Here is a 13,010-nt window from a genome sequence, read left to right as displayed (position 1 = left end):
AGCTCTTTATTTCTAGCATTTACTTTTTCTGCTATTTACCTTTCTGCAATTTAACGTTCTGCAATTCTCAAGTCAAATTCTGGTTCGCTCAACTAAAACATTCCTCTAATTAGTTGCTTGATCAAATCAATCTTTGTGGGATTTGACCTCACTCTATAGTGAGTTTTTACTTGACGACAATTCGGTACACTTGCCGAAGGGAGATTTGTTACTAGACGGATTTTCCACGCATCAATAACCAATAACAAGAACACTTTATTGTAATTCCTAGGGAGAACGACCCGAGGTTCAATACTTCGGTTTATAAATTTAGGGGTTTGTACTAATGACAAACAAATTTTTGCATGAAAGGATTTTGTTGGTTTAGAAACTATACTTGCAACAAGATTTCATTTGTGAAATTCTAAACCATCAAAAATCCAATCATCAAAATGGCGCTGTTGCCGGAGAGTTACAATGGTGTTATGTTATTGGTTATTGTATATATGTGAATAGTGTGAATAGTTTGATTTTTGGATTGCTTGTTAGTTTAGGATTTTTTTCATTATTTCTTAGTAGCTTTTGTTTTTTATTTTATCTTTTCACCATGAATTCTCATTTTGGCTATGAGTGTGATTACAACTATGTTGTAGGTGTTGAGAACTTCAATGATAATGTGTATCAAGGATGGAATAATCAAAGGTGGGAGGAGCCATATGCATATGACCAATCCTCATGGCAACAACTTCCACCAATGCACTATGAAGAAGAGCCATTCTATGATGCATACCAATCCAATGGCTATGGTGAATCTCCTTGTGACTTTCAAGAACCACCACCATATGTCTATGAACCCCATCCTCAACATGATCCTCAACCATACTCACAAGCCTCTTTTCACCAAACATCTCCATATGACCTTGATCCATATCCACCATACCAACCACCTTTTGAGCCATGTGAGCCATACATAGAACCACCACCATTCCAACTTCAATACTTCCAAGAACCACCTCCTCCACACCCCTACCAAGAAGAGCCACTTTCCTATCATGAATCCTTTTTCCAAAACAATGAACTCTCCTATCCACCCTAATCTCTAATAGATAAAATCCTTGGTGTTCTTCTTCAAGGGCAAGATGAAATGAAAAGGAATGTGTAACAATTTATGGCTACCTTGACCGAGGTAGTAAGCCGATTAGCCTCCTAATGCTTGAATATTCAAGGAACTCCCATAGCTACATGTGAAGAATCCAAGGAAGAGCATAGCATGAAGGAGAGATTGGAAACTCTGGTGAAGAAGGAGGAATGTTACTTTGTATTAGAGCAATTGGAGGAATCTATGCTTGTTAAAGAAGCGAAAGAAGTGGTTGAAGACCTAGGAGATGCGGAATCGCCATGGGAATCTAAAGTTGAAGAAAACTCCTCCAAGAAGTTTGCAATTGATGTTAAGGAGGAATGTGCACAACCTCCAAGGCATATCCCACATGAAGACTTTGAGGGACTAAAGCAAGAATTGAGTTCCCTTGGTGATGAAGATCATGCATCCAATCTTTTTGGTGAAGAATCCTTTAAATTTGAAGAACCTTCTCCCAATGAATTTGACAGCGATGTGGAGGTAGATTTCTCTCGTCCTCCAATTTATGACTTGAGTGATAGAGAAAAGTTAGATGAAGTTGATGAACAAAGGATTGAGAATGAAAAAGTTTATGAAGAGGTGAAGATTGACAAGGAAGCAAACAAGAGAGTAGAGCTTGCAAGGACATTGGAGATACCTCTCCCCAAGCCACCACCATCCATTCTCTCATTCAAGTGGGTAAATTCCTTATACTTAAGCTTTATTATTTTCCTTGAATATAGAGATGGCTAGTGGTTGGAAATGCCATTCTAGGTTCACCATGGTTACATGTTCAAAGCTCAATTGCAAGGTTTGGTGTAGAACTAGATTGCTCGGGTCTAGGATGATGTTTGGTCACTTCTTTGAGAATTCTAAGTTTCTACCACCCGGATGGAACAATGATGATCAACTTAAAGACGGATATCAAAACAAAGTGTGGGACCCTGGATCGCACAAGAAAAATCAAATTTGGGAGCCCTTGGTGTGTGTAGAATTCCATCAAAGCTTGGAGCTATTAATTTTGAATGATGGAGCTTAGTGGAGAACCAAGCATTGGTGGATGTTCCAAGATGAGTTTAAGTACAAGCCACCTTAAGAGGAGCTCCGCACAAGTCCAACTTAAGGACAATAAACAAAAGTGCTAGGTGGGAGACAACCCACCATGGTAAACTCTTTTCATTTTTCTCTTTTGTAAATATTGGTAGGAATTAGCTTGATTTCATATTCTGTTTAGTTTAATTAGTAGTATGATATGTTAAATAAGGTTTTAGGGTATTTTGGTAGCTGTTTGGAGGTTTGGAAGGCTTGGTTTGGTGCAAGAAATTGGAAAAATTTTGAAACACAGAGCACCATCCATGCGTACGCGCACATGGCGCGTACGCGCGCTTCAGGCATTTTCGACCATCCATGCACATGCGTACATGGCACGTACGCGTGGATGCAAAAATTCCACCCCCAGCCATAAGCCCGATAGTTAGTCCTGCACTGTGCGAACATTGGGCCTAAGGCACAAACCAACCCACGCGTGCGTGCACCTGCCGCGTACGCGTCCTTGATTTTAATTGCACAATGCACGCGCACGCAAGTTGTGCGCGCGTGCGTCGATTACGCCACCTACACTCCTGGTACATTTTCCAGAGAGTTATGCCAATCTTGGGCTGACACTATGCCCAGCGCCCAACACAACTTACGCGTACACGCGGTTGGCACGTACGCGTCCCTCGGACGGTATGCACATCGACACGTGAGTGCACCGTGTGCGTCCATGCCGGTAAAAAAAAGAGTTTTTTTCACATCTTAAATTTTCTTTTGTTCATTGCATTCGCACACTTTTACTCTTTACATTTTTTATTTTGTTTCTATAGCTTGTTTTTACCTTAATTTTTGAGTTTCTTATTTTAATAATAGTGTTGAACTCTCTTACTCAATTGTTGAGAATTTCTTGGTTAATCTTGGTGCTTCAAGACTTGTTTGGCATTAATTGCAATATTTTCTCTACACAGAAGATTAGTGCTTTAATCCTTCCTAACTCATTATCCTTTGCATTGTGCCTCATTGTCATTGAGTTAGGATAGGACCAAATACTCTCATGCTTTTCACTAATCTTTTTTGTGTCAATTCTTATTTGATCTTGATGATCAATATGCTCTTCATGCTTTGACTTTACCCTTGCATCAAGTGTAGTAATATGCCTTTGCTCTAATTGCTTTCTCACTCACATACATAGCTAACATGTAGTGAGAATCCTACTTTTATTTGGCATTAGCCCCCGCCAATATTCTAATTGCATTGATATATTTGTTATAGGCTTAACTTTCTTTCATTCTCTCTCCTTTTAGGTTGGCCACCTACAAGAAGGAAAGAAGGAAAAGCTTCAAAATGGGGCAACAAACAAGTTATCCGCACAACCTCTTGAAGGAGCTCATTAGTTGTAGCAGCCTATCCACCTTACTCTTTTTTGCGTGCAACGAGGACTACAGTTGACTAAAGACGATATAACTGACTAAAGAGAGGATGCCAAGGCAGCCAAAGAAAAAGGCATAGTTTAGAAGGCCAAAAAGGGAAACCCATAAGGAAAATGCCACCTCCAAAGGCGTCAAACCAAGGAGAACCAAGGCACTTACAGAAGGGCAACATCCTCCAAACAAAAAGGTTGAAAAACAACCTCCGAATACAAGCATATCGACACACGCAAAGTCAATTCATCATCAAACACAAATTAAAACATTAAAGACTCAAAGGCTGCCTAAATGGCAGCCCAAAAGTTTAAAGTGCTTTTAAAATAAAAGTTGTTGGAAGCAACTACGTGCCAAAGTTCATCTACAAAAAATTATAGAAACTAACAAAGTTCAAAGTCCACAGATCAGACTACACAAATACAAAAAACAAAGATATAAATAGAGAATATCACAAAGGGGTCAAGTCTGCCCCGGTAGCAGCATCCTTGGGAGAGGGTGGGACAGTAGAAATTAGGGTAGCATGAACAACTCCGTCTAACCCGTTCAGAACTTCCACCTCGAGATCAGGACCAGGAGGAATCACCTCGGTAGAAGGGGCTGCAGTAGTTGAAGCTGTAGAACCCTTAGTTGGTGGCGCAAGGGGAGGACCCTCATCTTCATCATCTAGGGTAGGCACGATATTGCCATCCTCCACCACGTTGTCCATACTAAATAAGGTTAGGTCAAGCTCGGGAGCAAGAACTCAGACCTGGGTCTTCAGATTCTCATACATCTTGGTCATGCTGCTCACCATATCGCTCTGAAGCTCGGCATAGTCATCTTGTGCAAATTGAAGTCTCTCCTTAGTCTCCAAGAGTTCGCCATAGGTACGGGTATAGCTCTCTTTGGACTTCTGGGCCATCTCTTCAGCCAAATTGGCAGATACCTCCACTGAAGTAGCTCTAGACTTCTCCTTCTCGACATCAAGCTCCAACTTAGCCACCCTAGCATCCAGCTCATCCTTTGAAGCCTTAATCTTGTCATACTCAGACTTAGCAACCTCCATGAAGACTTTGGTAGCATGAACTGGGGACTCCCGGACAACTCGGTATAAGGACGCACCAAGATTGGCCATCCGAACACTATTGCTTGTTGTGAAATTGAGATGGTGGAGGATGGACACATCATCAGTTGAAACTTGACCATAAGGAGTAATCAATTCCATAGCAAAACCCACACCATCAAACTCTTTGTCGTCCAAGTCGTAAGTCCCAACAGTCTTTTGCTTTTTAGGAGGGGGCCAGCAGAAGTAGGAGTAGAGACAACACCAGAGGTCATCTGTGACAGGTCAGACGAAACTGTCCGAACTCGCGAGGTCGGGATAATCTTCTTCAGACCCTGAGACTCAACCGCCGATTTCTTGGGAGGCAACTGTGCCGAAGACCCCTCTCCCAAAATCTTCTGTGACAAGTTCTGGGCAGCCACGGCCTTCTTGGCCTTACGGAAAGACTTCATATAGTCCGAAGATTTAACCATCTCGGAAAAGAAGCCAGGAAAATAGGTACGCAGTAGAAAAAAGGACAAAGACCACAAATAGTAAAAGATAACAACTTCTATGAAGAAAGAAGTCAGATACTACCTAGTTTAGCACAGAGGAGGGAAAGATCTCCTAGAAACCTCTTTGTATCCAGGTGAGGAGGCTCCCCCAAATGCTCTTCCAACACACCCACAAAGGCTTGCTCTACCTCGTCTAAACTTTTCCAAGGATACTTGACTACTACTATATCTTTTTGCCACCATAAAGGAAAGGTCGGCTCGTCATTTTTATCCAAAAAGAAAGTGCGAGCATCCTCAACAGCTTGGACCTTAAAGTAGTAGTTCTTAAAGTCTCGAAAGGACTCATCAAACATCAAAAATACTTTCTTCCCCTGGATAGCTTGGAAAGAAATCCAAGAAGCCTTCTTCTTGGCCACCCCAGGTTTTGTCAAAACAAAAAGGTAAAGAAAAAGGGATATTGTAGGTCGGACACCCAGCTCTTGGCACAATAACTGAAAAATCTTTATGAAGGCCCAAGAGTTCGGATGAAGCTGTGAAAGGGCCACATTATAGGTCCACAAGAATTTAGTTTCAAAGGTAGTAAAAGGAAGGGTAATACCTAGCTGGCTAAAAAAGTAGTCGTAAGCATAGAAAAAATGGCGTTCTTCCCGAGTTAAGGGAGGGAAACTAACCCTCTCCTCAGGGTCTGGCGATAGCAGTTCATAATTTTTCTCATCCTCCCTATTATTACACACCCTATGCAACCTCCTAAGTCTCTCACAGTACTCCGGATCGGCCATAGTAACACACATTAGGACTATCGAATCTGACCAATCGGCCATACCAGCAGGGACTTTGGTGGACATCTCGACAATATTCTTACGGGAAGACATAAAGCAACTACACCTACAGCAAGAAAACAAAAAGGAGGTCACTACCAAAACAACTCGGACAACAACAAAAAACGAAGGAACAACCAACAAGTAACAAGTATGGCAGCAAAAAGGGCACCCCAGGATTCATGCAAAGCAAAGAAATCAAAAAACCAGGGGCACCCTTTGGAGGCAGCACAGAGGCAGAAGAAATACATAGGAAAATTAAAACCCTAGCCCCTTCACCAAAAAGAAAAAGGTTCACCTAAAGCGCCTACATTCCCCCAAACCAAGCAACGAAGACCAAAAGATCGCGACTTCAAAGAAACATAATCACCAGAAAGCTCTCAAAAAGCCAGCAATGATCAAAACTTTGTACAAAAAAAGCATGCAACAGTAAAGTACAAAGAAGCACGATGATCAAAAAACATAAAATAAAAAGGTGTGAAGACAAAAGCACCAACCTGCGGACGAACATAAATGAGCAAGCAGCAAGCCACGAACAATCTTCACCAAAGATAATGAAAACTCCAAAAATCCCAGAAAAGAACGATCTTGAGGATGAAGGAAAGGAAGTTTTTTTTTTTGCTGAGTAGAAGAAACGCACAATCCAAGAACAAATTTCAGAAAAGAAACGAGCTTAGGGGCAAGGTCAAAGGACGAAATGAAACAGAAAGGAGAAGGAAACTGAAACTAAAAGCAAGAGGGAAAGCAAAAAGGTTATCAAAATAAAATAGAAAAACAAAGGTTTAAAGAGGAAAAAAAGGCAAAACAAAATGAAAGCCCAATTAATAGACATTAAAGGCGCGTGTATATTCCCAAGAAAGTAACCCTTTCGAGAAACAAACGCGGCAATAAAGGAGCGAAAGCAAAAAACGCTTCGCATTTAAACACAGCTCGAGGACGAAAGAACAAGTTGGACCAAGATGCTTGAGCACGACTTCTCCAAAGAGATCGAAGCTCAGAAAGCACGATCTCAAGGAAAGGTCTAAGCTCAAGCAGGGGCACTGTTCATACCCTGGGTCGAGCTTAGCAATCCGGGTTGGACGAAGACAAGAACGACCGACCTCTTATAAAGGGTGGTCGTCACCGACCTCTTTCTAAAGAGCTCGGCCAAATCATCATAGAGGCCCCAAACAGGCCCAAAGCAGAGGATTATAGCCCACCCGAAGATGTCTAACCAAAAGATAAGTGATCTCACCCAAAAAAAGATAAGATGAGATAACTAACTTATCTCGAGGAAGGTCGCTCAACACTACTATAAATACACTGGAGCACCCAGGTATAACTCATGCTCTGCTTCTACACAAAAACCTGCTTAAAGCCTATGCTAACTTAAGCATCAGAGTCTCTTGCAGGTACCACCACCCTCTGGTGACCAAGGATCAGTTGCATCTCCAGATCTAGCAAGTCAGATCCAATAGCTCTGATCACACCCGAAGATCTTGCCTGAGATCGACCTTCAGTTTTAGGTAACCCTCGGAACAATCTCCAACCCAACCATTGGAAAACAGATTAAGTCATGAACAAATTCTCTATCCTCAATCTTGAAAGATACTTGCCTACAACATAACCTTGTCACAACCAACTGATACAGAGTATGCACATGCAAATCGAAAGCTAATTCTGACATTTTCAACCCTAGTTCCTCAACCTTATCAAATGCAATGAAAGAATACGAAGCCCCAGTATCATATAATGCAACCAAAATTTTATCACCAAATAAATAGTCACCTCTCATAAAAGGATCCGCCTTAGCAGCATCATTTGCATTCACAGCAAACACTCGCCCTTGGTGCTGATTCCGACCCACATTCGAGTTCCTCCCACAACTATAATCCTTTGCGATGTGACCAGGCAAACCACAATTGAAACAACCACTATACCTAACTTACATGAGTTATTCAGATGAAAACGTCCACAACGATCACAAGTTAAATCCGGGAAAGCCTTATTTTGATGACCTCTCCCTCTTGCCTGGTGGTACTGATCACAAGTGGGTCTACTAACATCGCCTTGACCTTGAGGGGCATGTCCTCCCCTCTTAAAGTTTTGACCCCTCGGTTGATAGTATTTGCCACGTTCCCGGTTAGTGTTTCCTCCTCTAGGATTTCTTGACGTTGCCACTTTCTTCGCATATTCCTCAATTACCCTCGCTTTGTTCATAAGCTCGGAAAAGATCCGAATCTCCAAAGGAGCCACAGCAGTCATAATGTTATCTTCAAGCCCTCTTGATATTTAATGCACTTCCAACTCTCATAGGACTCCGGGGAACCTTGACACACCCTAGAGAACCTACAAAGTTCCTCAAACCTACTAGTGTATTCGGCTACAGACAATGAGCCTTGCTTCAGCTGCATAAGCTCTAGCTCCCTTGCTTCTCTCACCGACTCCGGAAAATACTTCCTATAGAATGCCATTTGAAACACATCCCAAGGAATCTCTGCATTCAAAAGTCGCAGCAATTGGCACTCTTCTTGCCACCAATGTTGCGCCTCTCCTAACAATTGATAGGCTGCGAACTCTACATATTGGTTAGCCGGGACATGCTGAACCTGTAGTGCACGCTCTATAGCTCGAAACCAATTGTCCGCTTCAGTTGAGTTGTTCAAACCTCTGAAAGTCGGTGGGTGAACTTTCAGAAATGAAGCCAAAGTCATTAGAGCACCTCCTAAATCATTACCATTTCCATCTCCATTCCCATTTCCATCCCCATTTCCATTTCTGTTTCCTGCCGATTGACCTATCCTCTACACAGCTTGCAAAGTCACAGCAGCATTTGTCTATATGGTATTTGCAAGATTAGCCATCGCCGTCATAAACTCAGCATAGTTATTGGCCGATTGTTCATTTCCAATCTCTCCTCGTGAACGCGTACGACCTCATTCACAAGTAGCCATTAGGGTTTCTATCTACACCAAACAATCAATATTAAGGTGATCAATCTCAATATCAAAAGCCTAGTGCTTCAATTATCCCAAAAAGGCACTCACAAACAAGCATGCTATGCAATATCAAGCAGATAACCTAAATAGCGTCAAAGAAAAAGACACAGAGTATGCAATGAAGCATAATCGGTTATCCCTCAGGCTCATGAGAACAAACCACTCTGATACCATTAAATGTAACACCCTAATTACCCTAAGCCTTATCTCGCATCATAAAGCAAAACTTAAGGCACAAGATATACATACAAGTATTAAGACATATATAGATATATAAGAGCAAAATAGTATAAAGATCTAGCTGCAGCTCGCGGAGTTTAAGCCGGCTAGTTATATACAGACAATATAGAGTTGTTGAAAATAAAACAGCTTATACAATATTTCTCTCAAGGTAAGCTTCTAAGGCATAGATAAATACAAAAGTGAGAGATCTAATCAAAATAAATCAAAAGACTTCAAAACATAGCCAGGATCCTCCGCTCTGTCACCGTCAAAGTAACTCACCGAGGTGGGTTGCGACCTGCATCTGAAAAATAACAACATAGTATGGAATGAGAATCAAAAGTTCTCAGTATGGTAACGGTACCCAGTGATGTAAGATATAACACTCACTACAAGAAAATGGAATATTTGTAACAACAAATTTGTATCAAATTTAAAATTGTTACAAAAAAAAATAGTATTTTGTAATAATAATTAGTGATTGTTACAAACGGATAATGTTTTGTAATAACATTACAAGTTGTTACAAAATATGATAATATTTTGTAACAACCTGTTTTATTTTGTTACAAATTATGTTAGTTTTTGTAACGAGATAGTGTTTTGTTACAAAATATTGTAATATTTTGTAACAAAAAAAACAAGTTGCAAAAATTCAAAATATTTTGTAACAAAATATTTTTTGTTTCAAAAACTCCAATTGTTTTGTAAGAAAACAACTTTCTGTTTCAAAAACTCCAGTTGTTTTGTAACAAAAAATTAATTTGTCAGAAAATTCAATATTGTTTGTAACAAGTTAATTATTTGTCCCAAAATATAAGTATATTTTATAACAATTTTTTTTCAAAATGTTAAACACTTTAAGAGTAAAAAAAATTATGTATATATTTTTTTCAAAATAATTTTATTTTATTTCAAAAATTAAAAATTTTTACGTAGTGTGTAAGACTTAAAAATTTTAGAAGATCTTATTAAAAGCTTATTTAGATTTATTTTTCATTAAGTATTTTAATCCCTAAAATTATTCTATTAAAGATAATTAAAACAAATTTTAATTAATTGAATTTAAAATAATTTAAGATTTTATCTGATTTTATAATTATTGAATTATTTTTAATATTTAAATTATAAAATTTAGCAAATATAAAATAATAAAAACTTTGTATGATTTGGTTTAAATAATTTAGATTTTGGAATTTAATACTTTAATTTTTATAAACAAAGAAAATTAATTATATTATCTCTAATACTTTAATTAGAATATTTTATTAAAATTAATTTGTAAATTTATGATTAAATAATATTTTTTAAAGATAAAAAAATTAAGTGTATTACCATGTATTTTCAATTAGAGTAATTTATTGAGAATCAATAAGTATTTTTATATCACAAATAATATTTTAAAGTTTAGAGATTATGTTAGTTTTTCAAATATTAATGCTTTATGCTCCAATTTTATTAAAAATATTTTACTCAAATTAAACCCAAACTCCCTAATTCTATACACAAACCCTAACCCTTTCACCCACTGTCTTACTGCCATTCACAACCGCCATCCCTTCCCAAAAACCCAATACTCAGCTTCTAAAAACAAACGAAAAGAAAGAAAGAAAGAAATAGAGGGAGCGAAGATGAGAAAGGGGGGAAAGAAAGGGAGAAAAGAAGAGGAAGAGAGGGGGAGCTACGCCGGTGGCACTGAACCCACCGTCGCCGTTGATGCCGCCGAGGAAAGGAGGACCGCGACCATCACAAAGAGCCCTGTCGACGTCATCCTTGCAAGCTATCACCACCTCGCCATCCCTAAGTTGCAGCGCCGTGGAGTCAGCCTCGCTGCCATCGCCATTCGCGCCCTATCGCCACCGCTGGAGGGAGGCCGCCTTTGCATCTAGCCACACCATTACTACAGAGCCACCGATCCGCCGCCGGGAGACAGATCCACGAAGAGAGAAAGAGAGGGAGCTCGCGCTTCCTTCTCACGCATCAGATCCACCGTTCGCCATCGCCGTCTCTGTTCCGTCGTCATCTCTTCTCGGAAGCAGGTCATTTTCCCTTTCTCTTCCTCTTTGCCTCCAATTAATTATATTCATTACTCAATTTCCTTGGTTCTACAGCAAAATGTTGACGAGGCTGCAGAGAAACTTAGGGCTAAAGGAATTGAAGTTTTGGCCCTTGTTTGCCATGTCTCCAACGATCAACAGAGAAAGGATTTGATTCAAAAAACCACACAATGTGCAAGTGTGCTGGTTTATACATGTTGTACTAACTTGATTTCATGGGATATTTTTTAATGCAGCTTCTCAAGACTCAGAAAAAGACAAGGGCTGGAAGCGATTTGAGTTTGACAAGGATGCGCCTCTTGAAGATGAGGAAATTGAAGGTTGGACTTGTTTGCCAATTTCATTATTCTAAATAAATTTGCCCAGACTTCTTCATTGCAAATACAATCTGATTTAAAATGGATAGTTTTCTTAGTCTTCCTATGTTTTCTTGATAATGCAACACAGGGTCCTGAATCCTGATAATGTAAACTTCATTTTTAATTGATCCAATGTTGAGTATTGTTGTTGTGTGCTTGTTAATACCACCAATACTTACTGATTTTAATTGTTCATTTCTTAGTCATGGTGATTCTTTTAATTATTGAATGCCAATGATATTTTTTCTTATAAATGATAATGAGTAATGGTTTGGGGTTTGGCTTGAAGCCTGAAACTTAATTGAACTGATTGTATTTGCCCACCTATCTGCAGTGGCTGAAGATGATGCTTCCCTGGTCAAGCAAATTGGCCAGAGTTTTCGGTATTCTAAAATAGAGGTATATTCCTCTTCTTATATTCATAAATAGTCAGTTTTGTTCCTTGTTAACATACATGCATCATCTATGTATGGAAGACTAAACATAGATCGAATCCATTTTAAAGTTAATTATTTATGGTTTCAGTCCTTGAATTTATTTAATGTTATCATAGTTTCAATTGGTGTAATATGTTGTTGAAAATGACATAAATACCTTTCGAATAGTTACTTGTGTTTATAGTGATTGCATTGTGTGTGCATTTGTTGTTGAATAATTTCTCACATTAAGTTGTTATTGCTGCTCTATACTTGCTGTTGGTTGCTGCTGATTTTTCCCCCTCATTGCTTGCTTGTTGAATGATTGTTAAATTCAATGAGAAAGGAAATGATGCTGAGTTATTGTTGTTTGTGTTGGAATAGATAATGGTTGCTGAACTGAGATTGATTTTACTGATAAATCTGTTGCTGAAATTGTTTAGTTTGGCTTGATTAATTTTCTATTGAATTAATGGATAAACTGCTGTGCCCCTGCTGCTTGCAAGTGTAATGCTTATTGACTTCAATGAATAGAATGCTGCCTGAATCCATTACCTTTGTTCATTTTACTATTTTGGGTGCTATATGATGGGCTATTGATTGCTGTTCTGCTGAGTGCTGCTCTGCTTCTTGCTGGTTGGATTGGTTTTAATTGTTTCCTCATGTTTTCTTGCTGGAATTAGCTTATTTACTTCCTTCCTATGAATTCATTATGATTTTTTGTGTTTTTAACTGTCAAAGAATTCATATGGAATTTGAATTGATTGATTGAAATTGTGAAATAGGAAAATTTACTGCTGAAATGCTGCCGGAATTTATCTTAATCTGTTTTCAATATTCATCTTTGATTCAATTAATTGATTGAGTTGGTATTTAATTGCTTTTGGTTTTCAACTGTTGCTAAGCTCAATTGATTGATTATCTGGCTAAGTGCTTCACTGTTTTGGTTGTTAGAAGCTGGAAGCTTCGAGTTTTGTTATTCACTATTTAGTTGTTGTCCTATTTGATTGCTCAATTAAATTGCATCGTGTTGTTTGAGCAAACAAGTTCTATTTGATGAATTTCTATG

At 38.9% G+C, this 13,010-nt stretch overlaps 1 protein-coding gene across 1 annotated transcript; it reads right to left on the bottom strand.

Annotated features, from left to right (window-relative positions):
- Window positions 1-8,149: 8,149 nt before the first annotated feature.
- Window positions 8,150-10,665, bottom strand: LOC107479879 (uncharacterized). The gene is made up of 2 exons (XM_016099977.1): window positions 10,621-10,665; window positions 8,150-8,692 (listed from the first exon to the last, which is right to left on the bottom strand). The coding sequence occupies exons 1-2, from the start codon at window positions 10,663-10,665 to the stop codon at window positions 8,150-8,152; spliced, it is 588 nt and encodes a 195-aa protein (XP_015955463.1).
- Window positions 10,666-13,010: the final 2,345 nt, after the last annotated feature.

This window comes from Arachis duranensis, chromosome 3 (genome assembly GCF_000817695.3).
Source record: "Arachis duranensis cultivar V14167 chromosome 3, aradu.V14167.gnm2.J7QH, whole genome shotgun sequence".
Classification (NCBI taxonomy): Eukaryota; Viridiplantae; Streptophyta; class Magnoliopsida; order Fabales; family Fabaceae; genus Arachis; species Arachis duranensis.
The sequence above is the reverse complement of the archived record's forward strand: the minus strand, read 5'-3'. Positions and strand labels throughout refer to the sequence as shown.